The sequence below is a fragment of the Ornithorhynchus anatinus genome, chromosome X2 (genome assembly GCF_004115215.2).
Source record: "Ornithorhynchus anatinus isolate Pmale09 chromosome X2, mOrnAna1.pri.v4, whole genome shotgun sequence".
In the NCBI taxonomy this organism is placed as follows: Eukaryota; Metazoa; Chordata; class Mammalia; order Monotremata; family Ornithorhynchidae; genus Ornithorhynchus; species Ornithorhynchus anatinus.
This window is the reverse complement of record NC_041750.1, coordinates 18,422,460-18,442,155: the sequence shown is the minus strand read 5'-3', so window position 1 is coordinate 18,442,155 and position 19,696 is coordinate 18,422,460. Positions and strand designations below refer to the sequence as shown.

The following is a 19,696-nucleotide window of genomic DNA, read 5'->3' as shown; positions in this document are numbered from 1 at the left end:
TTTTATTAATGATGTGTATGTATCTATAATTCTATTGATCTATTTTGATGTTCTTGATGCCTGTCTACTTGTTTTGTTTTGTTGTCTGTCTCCCCCTTCTAGACTGTGAGCCCGTTGTTGGGTAGGTATTGTCTCTATCTGTTGCCGAATTGTACTTCCCAAGCACTTAGTACAGTGCTCTGCACACAGTAAGCGCTCAATAAATCCGATTGAATGAATGACAGTAGGTGAGTAGCAGATCTGGAATTAGAGTTCTGATCTCCCGATTTCTACTTCCATACTTTTTCCACCAGGCCTTGCTTCCTCTCACCACATCAGCACATGAACTTTAAACTATATTGTTATGGAGACTTTCAGACTGTAGTTCAAGGAATGTGCTGTGTACTTTGCTGGTAAAATGAAATCACCTAATAAGGTGGAACAACTCCTTTTTCACTGTTTTTCTGAGATGATAAATGTTACACTTAGCATAAATTGTTAAAATTGCCCAAATTAATAGAAATGGATTTTTCCATCTTCAAATTACCTGAATATTTTTAGTTATGGCTGTGCAATAGGAAAGCAATGAACAGTAAATAAGAATTTATATCATACTCATCCCCAACAGTAGTATTTGCTGAGCACCTTTATAGTTCCATCCAGAAGCTAGTGCAGTGGTACAGTGTTGTGATCAAAGTATTTCTAAGTTATGGCCTCTGCCCTTCAGGTGTTTGCAATATAATGTGCCATGGGCATAAAGAAAACAAAAAGGAATGCAGGGTAAGAGTACAAATGATAGACATAGTCATTAAAAAATTTCCATAAATGGGAGATTGGGGAGTATTTATTCTGGAAAGACTGCATATGAGTTTTTGGGGTTTTTTTCTTAGTAGACATTTGATAAAGGGGTAGGATGAGGTAAGGCAAAGTAAGTAGAACATCTCAGTTAAGTGTATATTGAAGCCTGTGGTAGAAAGTTTCCGTTTGATATGAGCGAACAGGCAGCCACAGTGAATTTTGGATAAGTAGAGCGACATGATCAGATCAATTCTTAAGAAAAGTGATTGCTGCAGGTGGGTGGAAGGAGACAGACCACTTCGTAATGCTGAAAAATCTGGTCTCTGTTCACAGGAACTGAGGAATGTCATGGGGTTGTTATTGCTTTAAAGCAGAAATAAGCTAGCCATCTTGGTACCAAACCAAATTTTTATGTGCTTGGTCTTTTTCCTTACTAGAGAAATGAAGTAGACCTGTATGTCATGATAGCAAAATGCCTTGCCGAAATGACCGACGCTGAGATTAATCGGATTTTCCGGATTACCGAGGTAATGATTTCTGAGCCTTGATTTTCATGATTCCATTTTTGCTCCTTTGGTAAATATTCAGTATGATGGAGGCAGGATGGTATTGCCTCTTTGGTTTGGGCCACAAGTCTAAGAGTAGAGCTCTCTTCAGGATTTTCCAGCTATAATTGACAGCTAAATATAACACCCAAACAGATGTATAGATCTAGCAGTGAAATAGAAATCGACCTTCGTTTTAATTTTATCTGGATTTAGCTTGGCCCTGTAAGCACAGGGAGTCACTTAAGCCAATTTAATAGTGTCTGAATAATTTGCCTTTTTTAGAGCAACATAGAGAAGACTGTCTTTGTCCGAGTATATTTAATCTCTCAAGGTCGATTTTCCTTGATGTCTTTGAATAACGTAATTGATGCTGTTCTTGAGTGTGACCAGAGAGAAACAGTTGCCTGGATGATATTGCACAGTTTCTACCATGCACGAATTGTAAGCCATCCAAATACAGGTAAGAGACCATTGGCATGTCCGTCTTCTCCTTCTGGGTTTATTTGATTGCCATTTTCGGGCTTCAAACATCCCATTTCAAACATTGCATTAGAGACTTGATTAGTTCTCCTCATGCATTTGAGGTGTTCTGGCTTGCTTTGTGCAGTGTCTTGGGTAGATTTCTTTGCCCTAAATGAGAAGCACAACCAATTGAAATGAAAGCCACTTCTGTTAATGACAAATTTTTATTTGCTGGAGATGAGGTTTTTTGTGTTTTGGAACATTTGCTGAGTGCTTTCTCTGTCAGACCTACTGCTAATTTTCAGCCTTTCAAGGTTATGATCACATCTAATCTTTGTAAACAGAAAATGATGAGCATTTTAGCAAGCGAAGGGGCATGGAAGGTCCAATTAAATTATATTTTCTGTTTGAAGTTATTGCCTTTAAAACCAGATCACTATGCCAATATGGCAGTATTAATTTCCTGGAGGTGGAAATATTTAAAAGTATGTGGAATATAATACCTGTACTGCTTTGGTTATAAATTGATATTATTTAAAAAAAAAAAAAGTTACCTGATCCAGGAGTCAAAGTTAGGGGCAAATGGCCACAATTTTTTCTTAGACTTGTACCGTCTTGCAGAGAGGCCAGTAGCTTCATTTCTTCTTTAGTGTAAAGGTGATTGAAAAAATTGATTAGAAAACAGAAGTGAGCCCAGTCATCCTTCAATCAGTCATCCATTGACAGCAAAATAGCTTGTTAGTATGGGGGAAGTATCTTTTGGTGCCTTGTGATGGTCACTCAGGCTAGCCTTACATATAAGAGGCGGAGGGGGGAATAATCTCAGAAATTGCTAGAGCAGTTAGAAATTCAGTCCTGAGGACCCACTCCCCAAGAAAAGCTAATCAGCTTCAAATATTAATTAATTAATTAATTAATTCATTCGTATTTATTGAGCACTTACTCTGTGCAAAGCACTGTACTAAGCGCTTGGGAGAGTACAGCATATCAGTAAACGTACACATTCCCAGCCCACAATGAGCTTACAGTCTAGAGGGGAGAGACAGACATTAATATAATTATAAGTAATAATAATATAATTATAGAGAAGCAGCGTGGCTTAGTGGAAAGAGCACAGGCTTGAAAGTCAGAGGTCATGGATTCTAATCCTGGCTCCACCACTTATCAACTGTGTGTATTTGGGCAATCACGTAACATCTTTGTGCCTCAGTTACCTCATCTGTAAAATGAGGATTAAGACTGTGAGCCCCACGTGGGACAAACTGATTACCTTGTATCTACCCCAGCACTTAGAACAGTGCTTGGCACATAGTAAGCCCTTAACAAATACCCTCATTATTATTTTTATTATAAAGAAATTACACTTATGTACGAAAGTGCTGTGGGGCAATAGCAAGGCTTCCCATACCAGGAGCCGAACCAGGGCCACAAGATGCTTAGCTCTCAGTCAGTCATATTAATTGAGCGCTTACCAAATGCAGAGCGCTGTACTAAGCACTTGGGAGAGTGCAATATAACAGAGATGATAGCCATGTTCCCTGCCCACAAGGAGCTTTCCATCTAGACAAGAAGAGGAGGTTAGTTTATTGGCGAGATGAGGCCCCATAACAATTTTAAGTTAATTGGACCTAGCAACCCTTAGGACAGGACACAGGAGAAACAGTTCTCTGGGTTGAGGTCCAGCGGCTAAGCTCTCTGGAGAGCGACGCTCCCGCCTGAGAGTCAGGGAAGATGGTCATATAGATCAGCAGCAGTTTCACCCTGGCATTTGAAAATCGGGGGAGAAGGATCTGTAGTGAGTGAACTTGAAAACCGTGATTCCCTGAGAGGCTGAGGAGTTGGACTAGAGGAACATAAGCACCAGGATAGTGGAAAGCGTTCTGGGGAGGGGAACATGTTGGAGTCAGTCAGTCAGTCATGTTTATTGAGTGCTTACTCTGTGCAGAGCACTGTACTAAACACTTGGAAGAGTACAGTATAGCAATATAACAGACACAATTCCCTGTCCACAATGAGCTTACAGTCTAGAGGACAGGAAAAAGCATTTTTCAGGTTGAGTTCTTATATACCTCTTACCTAATTGACTCATTAAAATATTTTCTATTCTTCTGTTAAAAACCTACTTAGAGGTCTAACTTGCATGTCTGTGTTTGAAAGTATGGCTTGGGTAGCTCCTGGATGGTAGAGGAATGCTTTTGTCTGGGAAGCTGAGGAAAGGTGTGGTTGAAAGGACACCTTCAAGCTCCCAATTGATAGCCTGGCTGTTCAGGGGTGTTTTTCTGAACACCAAGGGGTTGGGGATTGAGATTTGCTAGGTAGAGATTCCCAGTTCTCACCTATTTCTGGAAAGGAAAAAGTGGGGAACTTATGGGCACTGTCAGGCATCCAAACCCTTCTACAGTGGTTCTGGGGGCTATTTTGGCCAGAAGAGGAGCTAAAGGAGATCCCTATCCACCACATGCAGTCACAGGGTACCATCAAGTGTGTGAATTGTTTGACAGAATTCTAATCACATGTTTTCTTAGGTGGCTACAACTGATCTAATTTTTCAAAGGAAAGTAGTTGTTCTGTTATTGGTGTAAGTAAACTTCCTTGTCTTTTCAGGAGTGTTGAAGAGATTGGAGTGGATGCTGGAACTAATGGGGATTATTAGAAGTGTTGCTTACCAGTCAAAACCTGTTCAGAATGTGACTCTTGAAAAGGTACAATCTGGAGAAGTAATTGTAGTTTACCATTTGAGGGCTTGCATTTGTACTCCATCAAAGAACATGTCATACCTCAGGGTTTTATTTTCTGCCTTCCTATTTTGATTTATTGAAATAAAGCCATAATTTTGCTGCCTTAAAGAAAAATAGCTATATGCCCAATAATTCAAATCAGTTTTGAAAATTCTTAAAGCTAGGAAGTTTTGGTTCCTATTTTAGGCAAGCAGGACCCAAATGACAATGGGAACTATATTTTAGTTTATGCAACTTAATGATTATTAATGTCTATGGCCAAAAATTAAGACAATTTTCTCACCCCTCATCCCCTGTTACACTGCCAAATAAAAGTGTCTTTTCATTTTGACAAGTTTCACTGGGTCCTGTTTAATGGGAAAGTGAAAATCAAGTGGCCTGAGAAAGCAGTTGAACCTATGCTCAGGTTTCATGTGTGTGTACTTTGAGAGAGAATTGAAATTACTGAGAGTGGATTCTATCACTGGTCTGACCTTTCTGTCTAAAGATCTACTGGATAAAGAACAAGCCCTAGAATAATAATAATGGAATTAAGTGCTTACTATATGCCCAGCACTCTGCTGGTTGCTGGGGTAGATACAAGCTAATCAGATTGGACACAGGGCTCACAGTCTAAGAAATAGGAGGAGAAAAGAAGTGTTCAATGTGGTTAACTTTGAAGTAGAGAACAGTAAAAGCTCCCTTAGTACAATTTCAGAAGACATAAATTCACCAAGGCACACTATATATACACACACAAACACACATATATGTATTGGTCAGGTAACAATTATGGCATTTATTAAATGCTTACTAGGTGCTACATAATAATAATGTTGGTATTTGTTAAGCGCTTACTATGTGCCGAGCACTGTTCTAAGCGCTGGAGTAGACACAAGGGAATCAGGTTGTCCCACGTGGGGCTCACAGTCTTAATCCCCATTTTACAGATGAGGGTTACTGAGGCACCGAGAAGTTAAGTGACTTGCCCAAAGTCACACAGCTGGCAAGTGGCAGAGCCGGGGTTCGAACCCATGACCTCTCACTCCAAAGCCCGTGCTCTTTCCAGTGAGCCACGCTGCTTCTCTAGTAGGGGTAGATATTAGATCAGACACAGTCCCTGTCCCCACACGGGGTTCACGCTCTATCTTATCCACATTTTATAGATGAGGAAATTGAGGTCTAAAAAGGTTGTGACTTACTCAAGGTCAGTGGGCAGATGCAGCGTGAGTAAGTTCCAGTCAGATCAATATGGCTCTTACCTTAAAGTCTCAAGCAAGAAAATATGAAAAGTGTTGGAAAACCATTTGAAAGGACTGCTAAAGGAAAATAAGCAAGCTAATCATCAGCACGTGGGCCTGCTGTGCTCTTGGTAAATGGTCTAGGCCCCTGCAAAATCCTGCCCTTTCTAGCTCTTATTATCCTTGTTATTATTGTATTTGTTATGTGCTTAATATATGTCCAGTACGATTTTAAGCACCGGGGTAGATACAAGATCATCAGGGTAGAGACAGTCCCTGTCCCGCATGGGACTCGGGGTCTAAGGAGGAGTTGTGGGTGATGGGTTTGATGGCTGAAATTCCATCTCTTTAGCAGGGGTGTTGGAAGATAGGACAGAAGTTCACTGTTCAGACCTACTCAGCAGCAGAAATTCCCAAAGATATTAGGCATGGGACAGAACACATGTAAGGGAGTTGGAAGATGATGTAAGGAGATAAATCAGGGATAAGAAATTATACTACCAACCTCTCATCTCCTCCCTACATTTTAAGTATTGTTCTCAAACACTTCTCCAAAATGTATTTTTTTATGTGAAAAATCAGACTTTAAGGACACAGCCCCCCAAACCCTTGATCTTGTTCTCAAGATTCCTGCAGCTACCTGTTGACTCAATGACCCAGTGCTTCAGAGTAAGGACTTGCATGTCTGCTATTAAGTCTAGTCAAATCAAAATCAGAGAACTTTGTTTTCTTTCTTGGGCTTCCTGTTTATCTCTCTGTCTGTCTCTCTCTTCTCCCAAATAGAAGCAGTGATGCCTAATGGATAGAGCACGGATCTGAATGGTTCTAATCCCAGCTCTACCACTTGTGTGCTGTGTGACCTTGGACAAGTCACTTCACTACTCTTTGCCTCAGTTACCTCATCTGTAAAACAGGGATTATGACTGTGGGACATGGACTGAGGCACAGAGTAGTAATTAATTCTTCTTCAAACTTTTGGATAGTGTAATGAGTCTGTGTTGAAAAGTGTTTTATTTAGCAGTGCTTCACTGAGGCCAGTGACTCCATTTTCCTTCTTCAAAAGGAAATTGCTCCCTCCTTTTAAATCTTAAAAAGACTTTTAGAGTACATCTAAACCTTCTTTGAGTGAGCTGTGAAAACCCAGGTCACTGTTCACTTTGATCACTTCCCTGGAGGTGGGTATTATCTATGTACACAAAAATGTAATGCATACGCACAGTTGCCCGAAATGTGTGACTAAACTCGTTTCTGTTTCCTGTTTAGGCTGTTGACTTCCTGTTCCAGATCTTTGCAGCTTTGGTGGTTGCCTGGGGTGACCATGCTACTCCACTTCTCCTTGGCTTCAGTGCTAGTTGGTTATCTTGGCATAAGGAACATGGGGAAAGCAGCTTCGCAGCATGTTCTCCCAACTATCTTGGCCACAGTCCACTCAACAGGCTCACTTTGAAAGAGACTCTCACCCTCCTTCCCAACAGTATGCACCTTTTACTTACCAAAGAGCCGTGGAAAGAGCACACACCAAAGGTAAAGTTGCACATCACCTGCTCCAGTATGAGAACCATGATCTTCTTTCCCCCTTGGATAATATGGAATCTTGGCTTCTGAATATTTGGATAATCAAAATTTAGATAGAAAAGTTTAAAAATAGACTCCTATTTCTGCCACTCATTTTCAAAAATAGTAAGAATGGAATAGAAACATCATTATCAATATTTATTGAGCATCAATATACAGAGCACTGTACTAGGTCCTTGGGAGTACATAATAAAAAAAGACTTGCTCCCTGTCTTTGAATAGTTTACAATCTAATAATGAAGGAGCAGTAATAGTAGTAGTATTAATAGTAATAATATTTATTAAGCACTTACTACATGCAGCCCACTGTACTAAGCACTGGGAAAGAGTACCTGGGTGGGAATTAGACACAATCTCTGGCCCTCAAGTGGCTCACAATCTCAGAATGTAAATTGGGTGTTGGAGGTGAGGAGGAGATATAGGGGACTGGAGACAGATACATCAGGAACATTGAAACTATAAAACACTAAAACAGCATAAAAGACAAATACACAAAATTAACAAAAAATTAGCAGGCTGTTGTGGCAAGAAGAGCAGAATTTCAGGCTCCTCATAGCTCATGGTCCAAGGCACCTATGCAGCCCCAGTTATCGCTACAGCAACCTCCAGTCTTCCCGAGGTTTTATAATAATCATAATAATTATTGTGGTATTTGTTAAGCACTTACAATGTGTCAAGCACTGAAGTGGATACAAGCAAAATGGGTAGGATGCAGTCCCTGTCCCACGTCGGCCTCACGGTCTCAATCCTCATGTTACAGATGAGGTGACTGTGGCCCAGAGAAGTAAAGTGACTTGCCTAAGGTCACACAGCAGACATGTGGCGGAGCAGGGATTAGACCCCAGGCTCCCAGGTCTATGCTCTATCCACTACGCCATGCTGCGGGTGCTTTTTTCTTTCCTCCCTGGATGGTGGCAAGCAGGATGGGGTGGAGTCAGTGAAGTGGGGCATTGTGAATGTGCAGCAGCAGCAGCTTTTATCCTTCCTTCTCAGCGCACACAGAGCATGTCAAGAGCAGGGGCTCTGGGTGGCCCAGAGGGAAGGCAGCAGGGTTCCTGGTAGATTTTCTCGGCTGCCGTGGAGAGAGGCAGAGGGTGCTCAGCTTCAGCTTTAATACCCACGGCCTGGTGCTCACAGAATATGGTGGGAGCAGGCATCCTGAGTGGTGGGAGGGAAGGAGGAAATTACCAATTGCTTCACTCAGCCACATTGGAGAGCAGGCAGGCACAGGTATTGAGTCATTCATTTGATTCAGTCATATTTATTAAGTGTTTACTGTGTGCATACAGACTGTAGTCTGTATGCAGAGCACTGTACTAAATGCTTGGGAGAGTACAGTGCAACAATGAACAGACACATTCCCTGCCCACCATGAGCTCACAGTCAAGAGGGACGATTTGTGGGGAGCAATAGGCTATAAGGATGTGTCCCTTTTTTTTTTATCTGCTTGCACATGTAAGGTAAGACTTTCCTATGTACAAAGGCTCTAAGTACCCGTGGATATCCTAGGCTTTTATAGGACTCGTCACGTGACCAAGGAATGCCGTTCCCTCACAATCCAGTAAGTAGGGCCACCTAATTTTGGCAGATTGAATTCACCTGATCAATTGGAAAAAGATGGCAAGTACCTATGCTGACCTTATAATTAGCGACCAAATCCAGGATTTGGACTGTGAGAGCTGTTATATGTGAGAAGTCCTTGTACCTCACACTCACAAATTGGCTTGAGACTTTAGTCCTCTGCTCTAATTTTCTTTCTGGCCTTAATTTACAAAAAAAAAAAAAAAAGATTGTGGTGGAGGGGAGACCCCTGGAGGATTTCATTTACCAGTAGTAAAGATGATCACTGGACACTCATGAGCCAAAATCAGCACTTTGATTTGAGGAACATTCTCTCAGATGAGAAGAACATTTCTCATATGGAAAGCAAAATGGCATAGTTGATGGAACACGGGCCTGGGAGTTAGAAGGACCTGGCTTTTAATCCTGGCTCTGCCAATTGTCTGCCATGTGACCTTGGGCAAGTCACTTTACTTCTCTGTGCCTCAGTTACCTCATATATGAAAAATGGGGATTTAGACGGTGAGCTCCTTGTGGGACATGGACTATGTCCAACCTGATTAGCTTGTATCTACCCCAGCTCATAGTACAGTGCCTGGCACATAGTAAGTGCTTAACAAATCCATTTAAAAAAAAATTCTCCCACCTGCAGCACTCTGACAGTGCTCAATTTTCTACCTTAATTTCCAGATTGCTGTAAGACCTGTCTGAAATTTCTTAATGTTGTAAAAATGCAAATTGTCGGGACAGTTCGGCCAAAAATGTTTGGGATATAATGCAGAAAGCATTTTCACTGATATTTTTCATTTTCATTTTAGTTCATTGATTGGCTATTCAATATCTTGGAAAGCCCTAAAGAAGCACTCTCAGCAAGTACCAGAGATATTTTGAAAGGTAATTTTATTTCTGCTTTCTCTACAACCCACTAGGAAAATATGAGATTGTGAAAGATGGAATACGGCTGGAAGAACTCACGTTCACTGTGCAGTAGGGAAGGATTCTTCTTGTGTTTCCATGTTTGGCATTTATACAGTGTACCTTTTTGATCCAGGAATGCAGGTTTAAAAGGGGCTCTCTGCCTATTATACACCTTCGTTATCTGCGGTAATGGAGTCTACACAAAGCTCATTTCTGAAGAGCCTGTAATCATCATGAGTGCCAGCTCAGTGATGTGCGGAGGTGAAGGGTGGGGGGGCCACTGTGTCAACAGAAGAGACACATTGTGAGGATGAAACTGGTGACTTGGGTCCCCTCGGCGTTTCAGGCAGGGAAAGGGATGGGAATTTGGAACAAGGAGCCTTGACGAAATCATCAAGGCTGATACCACTGACTGGAATGGACAAAAGATCCAAATAACAATGCAATTCTAAAATCTGACCACCTCCAGATCTCTGAGCCATATGCTGGAGGCTAGAGTGGCAGGTGATGTTTTGGTCAGAGATAGGTTAAGGAAAAATCCAACTCATAGAGGTTGAGAACCAGAGTTAGGGCTAAAGATAATCTACAGGATTATTTTTCTGCTTAGAAACCGCAGATAATACAGCAGAGTTGATAGATAGGTTCCCTGACCACAGTGAGTTTACAGTCTAGAAGAGCAAAGTTCATTCATTCAATAATATTTATTGAACGGTTACTCTGTGCAGAGCACTGTACTAAGTGCTTGGAATAAACAATTCTTCCCCATCCTCTCCCACTCCACCCCAGTTAGCTCACTTGCTGTTTCTCTTGCCAACCTGCTCACTGTGCCTCATTCTCGTCTCTCGATGGCAACCTGTATTGCTCGCACCCTTCCTTCGGCCTAGAACTCCTTCCCCTTTCACATCCAACCGTCCTCTACTCTCCCTATCTTCCAAGCTCTTCTGAAATTACATTACTTCCATGAAGCCTTCCCTGATCCATCTATCTCCCCACCCTATTTCCCCCTCTACTGCAACTTTCACACCTCTGCATCACCTAAGCACTTGGGTTCCCCCACATACCTTGATCCCATAGCACATATGTATATATCTTTAAACTCTAGCTTTCACCTACCTGTAATTTATTTTAGTGGCTGTCTCTACCACTCAAATGTAAGGTCTTTGAAGGCAGGGACCACAGCCACTAATTCAGTTGCACTCTCCTGAGTGCTTAGTACAGTATTCTATGCAGAGTAAGTGTTCAATAAATACTCTCGAGTGATTGTTTCTGGCTTTTGTGCTAGCACCTGTTTTTCCACGTGATTCCATAGATTTAGTAATATGGTTTTGTTCTTCCTTTCTGTAGCCACACTTCTGGCCCTGAGATTTCTACCCGAATGTAAGAGGAAAGTAGTATGGACCAAGGTATGTGGTTGGTAGCCACTTTTCAGCAGTCAGCATCTCATCGGACAGAGAAAAAGCCACAAATTCAGAAGGAATTCTTCAAACCACAAGTGTTCATATTATCATAAATGTAATGGCAAAGATATATAACTGATTGGCTGCCTGGGCAGCACATACAGAAGCAGATTTTGGACTGAAATAGCAACTTGAATTATCTTTAGTATATAGTTTGCGTAAGCTGCGTGATCTTCTTGTAGTCAAAGGCCTTACCTTATCTCTGGCACATAACCAAAGTAAAATAATCTTGCAAATGAGTTGCGTGTAATTGTGTTTATTTAAGGACAAAAGACAAGTTTATTTTTCCCCTTATTATCATGCAGCCTAGTAGCATTTTTGAATGACAGTAGGTGGTGGTAAATACAAGAGGTTACCCATTTTTCTTTTTTTAACCTCTCTGTTAAACCCTCTTTCAATGATTAATTCTCCATGTCTACAGTTTATTTTTACTCACCATAAGTGTGTAAGAATACACATATGTGTGCTTATATAGATATACGCATAACTATATATACACACAGATATATATGCACTCACCCACGTGTTGGAACTTGCAAAGTGTTATTTTTGAAAATGAGGAACCATGAGCATCCTTTATATTAAAAATGGCACTTTTGAAGATGTTGCCACCCTTCAGTAGAAGTGGCAGAGATGACAAATGGTTGAACTTTAGTCCTTTAATACTCTATTTGTCCCTAAGATAACAACTGAACTTGCTGTGAGCAGGGCTTGTCATTGTTTGCAGCTCAATCTCTCTACCTCATGGAGTGCATCTTATCTTTACTAAAAAAAAAAACAACCACCAAAACCCTCGCTGAATTTTCTTATATCCCTGTGGTCTGAATGTAACTGTTACTTCCCAGTACTCAACTGCTCTCAAAGAGTGTATTGCCTAATGATGTGCTTCAGGCTGTAACTTTGCTCTTTCCTGGTTTATTTCCCGAAAAATACATTACTTAAAATGACTTCAAAACCTGTATTTATATATTAAGTGCACTCCATATATAGCATATCTTCACTTCGGCACAGTGTTTAGCTACTACATAGGCTTAGAACAGTGTTTGGCACATAGTAAGCACTTAACAAATATCATCACTGTTATAGGCTAAACATAGCAATTCTCTGGGTGTTTTTTTTTAGGATTTTGTACTATATATATTTGTAGGGTTAAATTATGGTATTTCAAAGGATGTCTTCAGAGTTTGCACCAATTGATTGGGCCATTTTACCTTATTTGACAAAGATATTAAACTACTCCAGAAGGAAACCCTACAATACACTTTCTATAGCTAGTCAGTCTCAGTTTCATTTCCTGCACTTCCAAAACAGAAGCCAAATAGTGTGTAAGATTACAAATAGTGTGTAAGATTATGGGCATAAGATTAAAGTTGCTCATCTCATTCATTCATTCATTGGGGGAGATATAAGGTAATCAGGTTGTCCCATGTGGGGCTCACAGTCTTAATCTCCATTTTACAGATGAGGTAACTGAGGCACAGAGAAGTTGTGACTTGACCAAAGTCACACATCTGATAAGGGGTGGAGCTGGGATTAGAATACCCGACCTCTGACTCCCAAACCCGTGGTCTTGCCACTAAGCCACGCTGCATCTTCTGCTGCTGAAACCCTCTGCGATCCTTTCTTTTCTTTAGACCCCAGGTCTTGAGGTATTTCTTTTGCACGGAGACATTGATCATGCTTATTCATTCATTCAATCGTATTTACTGAGCTTTTACTGTGTGCAGAGCACTGTACTAAGTGCTTGGAAAGTACAATTCGGCTTACCCATCTGTTGAACAGATAGTCCCAAAACAGTGCAATTTAGGATAAATAGCTGAAGTGTTGCCATGTATATGAAGAGGCTTTCCAACTTCACTTGCAAAATAAAGGTTAGGAGAAGGAGAAAAGTTCAGTTTTATATGCTGTATTATGGTTACCCCTATGTGGGACAGGGGCTGTGTCTATTCTGACTATCTAGTATCTACCCCAGCGCTTAGCATATGATAATGTGGGCAGGGAGCAAGTCTGATAATTCTGTTGTTTGTGCTCTCCCAAGTGCTTAGTACAGTGCTTTGCACGTAGTAAGTGCTCAATAAATACGATGGATTGATTAGTAAGGGCTTAACAAATACCATCATTATTATCACCAAAAGAGAACTTATTGCATTGATGAGGACCCCATAGAACCATTGCTGTTTAGGGACTTCTGAATGAAGGCTCATGGAAGGTGGTAGTTTAAGCCAAAAAATCATCAGTTTCTATATCAACAATTCTGCTACCTATACCACCTGATCACAAAGTTTCCTTCAAAATCAGTTGGAGAGTCAGTATAAATTGCAGGACCAAGAGGAAGAAAAGAATGGACATTAGACCAGCCGATTTTCTAGTAACTTAATCAGTCAATGACTCTCCTGTAATTGGGAACCATTATTTGACTGAGGGAAGATTTTGCATGTATTGGTAAGTCATAAAATCAGAGTAGCAATTAAGTCAGAGAACATCTTGCACAAAAGATTTTTAACTACATCAACACTTTTCTCATGAATTTTGCCCCAAGTGTTCAGAAACCTGCCTTCACTCGGGATTGATTGTATTTTGGATGGGTACTATATTGGCTGCCCCTTATCTTGTAAGATGGCTCATTTGAGGATTCTCATTTTGCATAGTCAGAGGTACTAAGTAACCAAGGTCTCAGACCCAGAGTGCTGTATTTCATTGTCTATGTCATGAATTGCCTTAACAGCTTCTTCCATGTAATTAAGAACAATTCCAGAAATACTCATCCCGTTAGAAAAGGAGGTTTTATGTTGGGGTGGGCCAATGGGAAAACACAACATTCTCAAAGGAAATTTTAGGAATTCATGACTAATAAATGCTCACTTGGGAAAATTTTATTTCAAATCTTTTTTAAAAGTAGCAAACAGTTGTCCTTCAGGGTGAAGATGACGTAGCCAACGGTTGAGATTCGCAACTCAACCGATGTGAATGTCTTGTAAACTCTGTCCATGAAAATCCAGTAGTGCACTTTTTCTGGCCACTTTTCATTCAGGTGAGAATTGTTCAGACTCCAGTGGTTACAAAGGAAAAGGTATGTCCTACTTCTATTTATTTACACTGATGCTATTGATGCCTGTTTACTTGTTTTGGTGTCTGTCTCCCCGCTTCTACACTGTAAGCCTGGTGTAGGCAGGGATTGTCTCTCTTGATTGCTGAATTGCCCTTTCCCAAGCGCTTAATACAGTGCTCTGCACACAGTAAGTGGTCAATGAATATGGTTGAATGAATGAAAGAGGTAATAATGTTGGTATTTGTTAAGCGCTTACTAGGTGCCGAGCACTGTTCTAAGCGCTGGGGTAGACATAGGGGAATCAGGTTGTCCCACGTGGGGCTCACAGTCTTAATCCCCATTTTACAGATGAGGGAACTGAGGCCCAGAGAAGTGAAGTGACTTGCCCACAGTCACACAGCCGACAAGTGGCAGAGCTGGGATTCGAACTCATGAGCCCTGACTCCAAAGCCCGTGCTCTTTCCACTGAGCCACGCTGAGGTGTGATGGTCACTCAAGGAAGTTATCCCCCATGCTAAGGCTCTCCCAATCTGCCCTCCCCTCTGTGTGGAGTATGCACCGCTTAGCACTTTGATACTCACCACAGCCCTACAGCACTTATGTTCATATCATTATGCTCTGCTATTTTCCCCATATTTTTAAGGTATCTGTTAAGCCATTACTATGTGCCAAGGCACTGTACAAAGCACCGGGGTAGCTACAAGGTAATTGGGTTGGACGCAGTCCCTGTTCCACATGGGGCTCACGTTGGTGTCCCTGTAGGGGCAGTCCAGGACCAAGGAGAGACTTGTGGTTTCTAACTGGATTTAATTTTATGCTCTTTTGACCTTGAATTGCTGCTAACTGGTTCAATTCCAATCACTGCTTTTTATTTTCCTCTAATACTAGAACCACCTTTTCTTAGGTTTAGTAAAATATTTATATCTCTTTTCTGAGAGGACCTTGTGGGTCTTGTGTTCTGAGTCCCCACATCCATACTGGGACCATGCTCCTGAGAGAGGGATGAGGATTTGGAAAGGCCTCTTTAAACCCAGCCACTGGTCACAAGATGGGCTGAACCCCAAATTATTCCCATTCCTTTTGGGGGTGGGGAGGACTGTATCTTGAGATCATAGGATGGTGGTGGCGAATTGCCTGAGGAATCTCAGGGTATTCTAGTTAGAAAACATTCCCGCAGGGGAATGAAAGGACTGGAGTCCTTTTTATTCTGTACTTCCCAAGTGGCTAGTACAGTGCACTACACCAAGTGGGTCATCAATAAATTCAACTACTATTTCTATAACAAACTCCAGTGACGGAGAGATTGTCTGGCAAGTAGGAGGAAGCCTTGATGCTGATTTTAGGGAAGGGAGTCCCAGGGAAACAGCCCAGACCACCAAATCCCCTTACCTACAATTGTTGCATTGGTGCCCCCTTCAGGGCATTCGCTAGCTATCAATTCTTGGATGCCATTCTTCATCTTCTTGATTCCTGAGGGCATGGATTCACCTATTTCGTTATTTCATTTTAGCAGTGCTTTTTCCCAAATGAATCTAACGAATAGAGAAGGCAATGTTTTGGACCTAGAGAATCATATTGGTTGGCAGGGATAGGGAGAATGAATCCATATCTGTTTCCAGAAGAATTTTGAGCACACTTTATCTACAACAAAGCAGGATACGTATTTCTCCCCCCGCCATCGATATATCTCCTCTTTGTCCCGCTTCTATATTTTAGTTTAAGTATTTAATAGAGCACAGGAAAAACAAGAAAATAAGTGTGCATGCATGTTAGGAATTCAGGTTAACAGCAGAATGCCTATTTTGGCTTCCAAATTTAGGTGATCTGATGATTCCTTATTTAATTTCTAGGGGGAAAAAAATCTTCATAAAATACCAAATATAACTTTAATCAACAAAGCCTTAATGTTGATGAGGCAGAAAGCAAACAAATGAGAAGAATGATAGGTGGGTAACTGAGAACATGTTTAGATAACTTTTGGGGGGTGTTTGTTTCATTTTACATTAGAAAAAACAATGGGTATTATCAGCGATGCCACAAAATACTTCTGGAGGAATGTTGTCCAAAGCATAATCTTTAGCATTGTCTTCCTTACATCAATTTTTCTTCTCTTTGGCATAAAAGTCTTTCAGGGATGTTTTCCTTTCTGAGTAGAGGTGACTAGAGATAAAGTACATACCTAATTTGGAGAAGAGAAGGGTAATGGCTATGGGGGTTGAATATACATGCGCTCTCGGTGATGCTTTTCTCTAACTACCCTATAAACGGGATGTAATATTCTTTCACAACCCAGGCTGAGGGGATAATAAGGAACTTGATTACTTGATAGGGGAGGGGTGGGGGGTGGGTGGGGGGCAGTTGGTTTAACTAAATTTCCTTGCTATCGCTTACATCAGCCTGCAATGGAAAATTGCTTTGAATTTCTGCAAGAGGAGAAATCTAGGCCATGGCTTGCCCAGTTTGTGTCAGGTGGAAAATTCCACTTGTATGGCACTCAAAGGGAAGTGATGCAGTTGAAAGAACAGGGTCTCCTGCCATGGTCTTTCTGCTTCCCTCTCCCCTCAAATCCCCCCCCCCCCCCACCATCTTCCTGCCCAACAAATTCAAATTTTAAAAACACCCCAAACTTACCAACAAAAAGGACCATCAGGTATATTTTCAAAACGTAGGGAAAATAGATTGATAAGGCAATTGGGAATGGTAATTTGATGGAGTAAGTGCCAAAGGATTCAAAATAAGGCAGCGATTGGTAGATGGCAAATGCTGTTAACATAGAAAAGACATTCTGTTAGGGCTAGTGGGCCAACTCCTCATTATGACTAATTCTCAGTTATAAAAGTGGAATTTGGGCAGTGGTGCAGCAAGTTCATTGTGGGCCCTGAGGCAAAGTGCTGTGGTGGGACCCCTCCCATCAAGACCTTATGCGGTCCATTGTGAGTGAGAGGTGTGCGTGCGGGCTTCCAAGCCCCCTAGGAATTTTTGTTCTAGTCTCATCTCTTGAGAAGCAGCATGGCCTAGTGAATAGAGCACAGGCCTTGGAGTCAGAAGGACCTGGGTTCTAATCCAGATTCCACTTGTATGCTGTGTGACCTTGGGTAAATCATTTACCTCTCTGTGCCTCAGTTACCTCATCTGTAAAATGGACAGTGAGACTGTGAGACCCGTGTGGGACATGGACTGTGTCCAACCTCATTAACTTCAATCTACCCCAGTGCTTAGTACAGTATCTGGCACATAGTAAGTACTTAACAAATACCATAAAAAAAACAAATGAACAAAAAAGTCATCCTTGGCTCCTTCCTCTCTTTCAACCTCCACGGGTTGCCAAAGGTCTGTTGCCAAATCCTGTTGCAATATTTCTAGGACCCACCCCTCCCTCTCCATCCAAATGACCACCTCTCTGATCTGGATCCTTGATTACTGCATCAACCTCTGCGCTGACCTCCCTGCCTCCAGTTTCTCTCCTCTCCAGTTCCTATGTCACTCTGCTGCCTGGATCATATTTCTAAAAAATGTTTGGGGAGGTGAGTGTATCCCCACAAGAGTATTTCGACCACCCTTTCTCTAGGTCTGCATGCATATCAGCGCTTAATAAAGTGCAGTGCCTGGCACATAGTAAGTGCTTTACAAATACCATCATCATCATTATTATTATTGTTATTATTTCTGGTCTTTTTCCTCCTCCCATCTGCATACTTGAACCACTGACCATGCCCCATGGAACTTTGATCTGTCTGTCCCACTTTGATTTCCAGAAATCCTAGCTACTTTAGGCATAGCCCTCAAGCACACCAATGCACACACCTCAAGGCCAAAATGTTGCCGAATTTACTTTCCAAGTGCTTAGTACAGTGCTTTGCACACAATAAGTGCTCAATAAATACGATTGAATGAATGAATGAAAATGCAGGGGACCAGGTTGTTTTTTTTTAAAAAAAACAAACATTCTCAGAGGAAACCTAGGATCAACTAACATTACGAATGGACTCTTAAAAGAGAACCTGGCTGCCTCAGCTTAGTCCTTTTCCTGAATTTGTGGATTTGGAAGTGTACACTTTGCTGTTTGTATTGAAATGATTAGACATGACCAGTGTCTGGTTGTGTTCACACAGTTATTTGAAAAGCCATTGGCGCTCTTATAGGGCAAATGCCTTGTGTGGCATTTCTACGCATCTGGCATTTTGTTCTGCCTGCGGAGTAGTAAGCTGAATTAGTTGGTGCAAAAAGTGGAGATGAGGTCTAAAGATGTCAGTAGAGGAGGAACTACAACTTGACTTGTGGCTTTGGCCTACTTTCTAATTACCAACCCTGATAATTACCTCTGGCTCATTCACGACTCAATTGGGCCACTCCTGGAAAGTGTGATGATTTTCATTAGGCAAGAGGCTTGTAAATTTAGTTATGCCAGTAGAACAGTCCTGTTAGGATTTCTACATAACCCCCTAGCATTTTGTAATAAGTCCATTTGGTTATTTATGGGAATCTGGCTTCTCCTTTCTGTGGTAGCATAAATAGTCAAAGATTTATACAGCTTTTAGGTAAACAAAAATAGACTCCAGCTTGTACAGTAGCAAGTGGGGACTGAACTCAGGTCGGCCTTGACTTTTTATGCGCCTGCCCAAGAAGAATTTGGGCCTAAGGACTGCCAGGCGAATCAGTCACTTGGAACAGAGCTTTGTCTCAGGAAAGGGCATAGCATCATAGAATAACAGGAATGGAAAGAGAGAAGGGCTTGAGTTAAACTGACTGGATGGTAGATTCTTAGTGCATCCCCCCACCCCATTATCAGGCAGAAGGGAATCCCTTTTCAGCAGGCTTCCCCAACCTCACCAGACAGATGCTGCCTGCCTCCCCTGGAGCATGAGATTCCCAGGCTCATGGGTCTCAGGCTGGCTTGATCCAGAGTTCAGAACAGCCCCCTTTCCCCGCAAAAAAGGGGGGTTAAATCCTGGATGGTTTAAATTGCACCCAAAACTCCAAGGAAAAAATACAAAATGTGATTTACCTCAGATCAGTCAGGAGTGTTCATTTATTCAATTATATTTATTGAGTACTCAGAGTGCACAGAGCACTTGGGAGAGTACAATATAACAATAAACAGACACATTCCCTGCCCACTACAAATTTACAGTGTAGAGGTGTGGCTGGGATGTCAGGGTCTTCCTTTCCCAATAAGACACACAGTTTGGAACCCTCTTCTATCTTCAGCCAAGTTAACTGTTACCTTTGTTAGGGGGTTTTCCTTGTGGCCAACTTTATTATTATTATCATTATTATTTGTCAATTAGGTGTTATGTATATGTACTAAGAATAAGATAATCATATCAGTCCCACATGGGGCTCGTAGTCAAAGTCAAAGGGGCTGGGGGGAGGAGAACTGGTATTTCATCCC

The 19,696-nt window shown here is 41.5% G+C and overlaps 2 protein-coding genes across 7 annotated transcripts in view; one reads left to right on the top strand and one right to left on the bottom strand.

Moving 5' to 3' along the window:
- FOCAD (focadhesin) overlaps positions 1-11,494 on the top strand; it is a 194,538-nt gene extending 183,044 nt beyond the window's left edge. For all 3 annotated transcript variants that reach the window (XM_029052840.2, XM_029052841.2, XM_029052842.2), the window contains 6 exons: positions 1,215-1,304; positions 1,608-1,785; positions 4,392-4,489; positions 7,009-7,269; positions 9,699-9,774; positions 11,143-11,494. In XM_029052840.2, coding sequence (XP_028908673.1) covers positions 1,215-1,304; positions 1,608-1,785; positions 4,392-4,489; positions 7,009-7,269; positions 9,699-9,774; positions 11,143-11,216 — 777 coding nt within the window. In that variant the 3' untranslated portion in view covers positions 11,217-11,494. The remainder of the gene's footprint in view (positions 1-1,214; positions 1,305-1,607; positions 1,786-4,391; positions 4,490-7,008; positions 7,270-9,698; positions 9,775-11,142) is intronic.
- The window catches only part of HACD4 (3-hydroxyacyl-CoA dehydratase 4), a 47,282-nt gene continuing 29,365 nt past the window's right edge, over positions 1,780-19,696 (bottom strand). For 2 of the 4 annotated variants that reach the window (XM_029052854.1, XM_039910444.1), the window contains exons 6-9: positions 16,936-17,067; positions 7,239-7,346; positions 2,342-2,431; positions 1,780-1,955 (exon numbers count right to left, since the gene is read on the bottom strand). In XM_029052854.1, coding sequence (XP_028908687.1) covers positions 1,897-1,955; positions 2,342-2,431; positions 7,239-7,346; positions 16,936-17,067 — 389 coding nt within the window. In that variant the 3' untranslated portion in view covers positions 1,780-1,896. Of the gene's footprint in view, positions 1,956-2,341; positions 2,432-7,238; positions 7,347-16,167; positions 16,484-16,935; positions 17,068-19,696 lie in introns of those variants that run through there. The other 2 variants (XM_039910445.1, XM_029052853.2) reach the window with 2 other exon arrangements.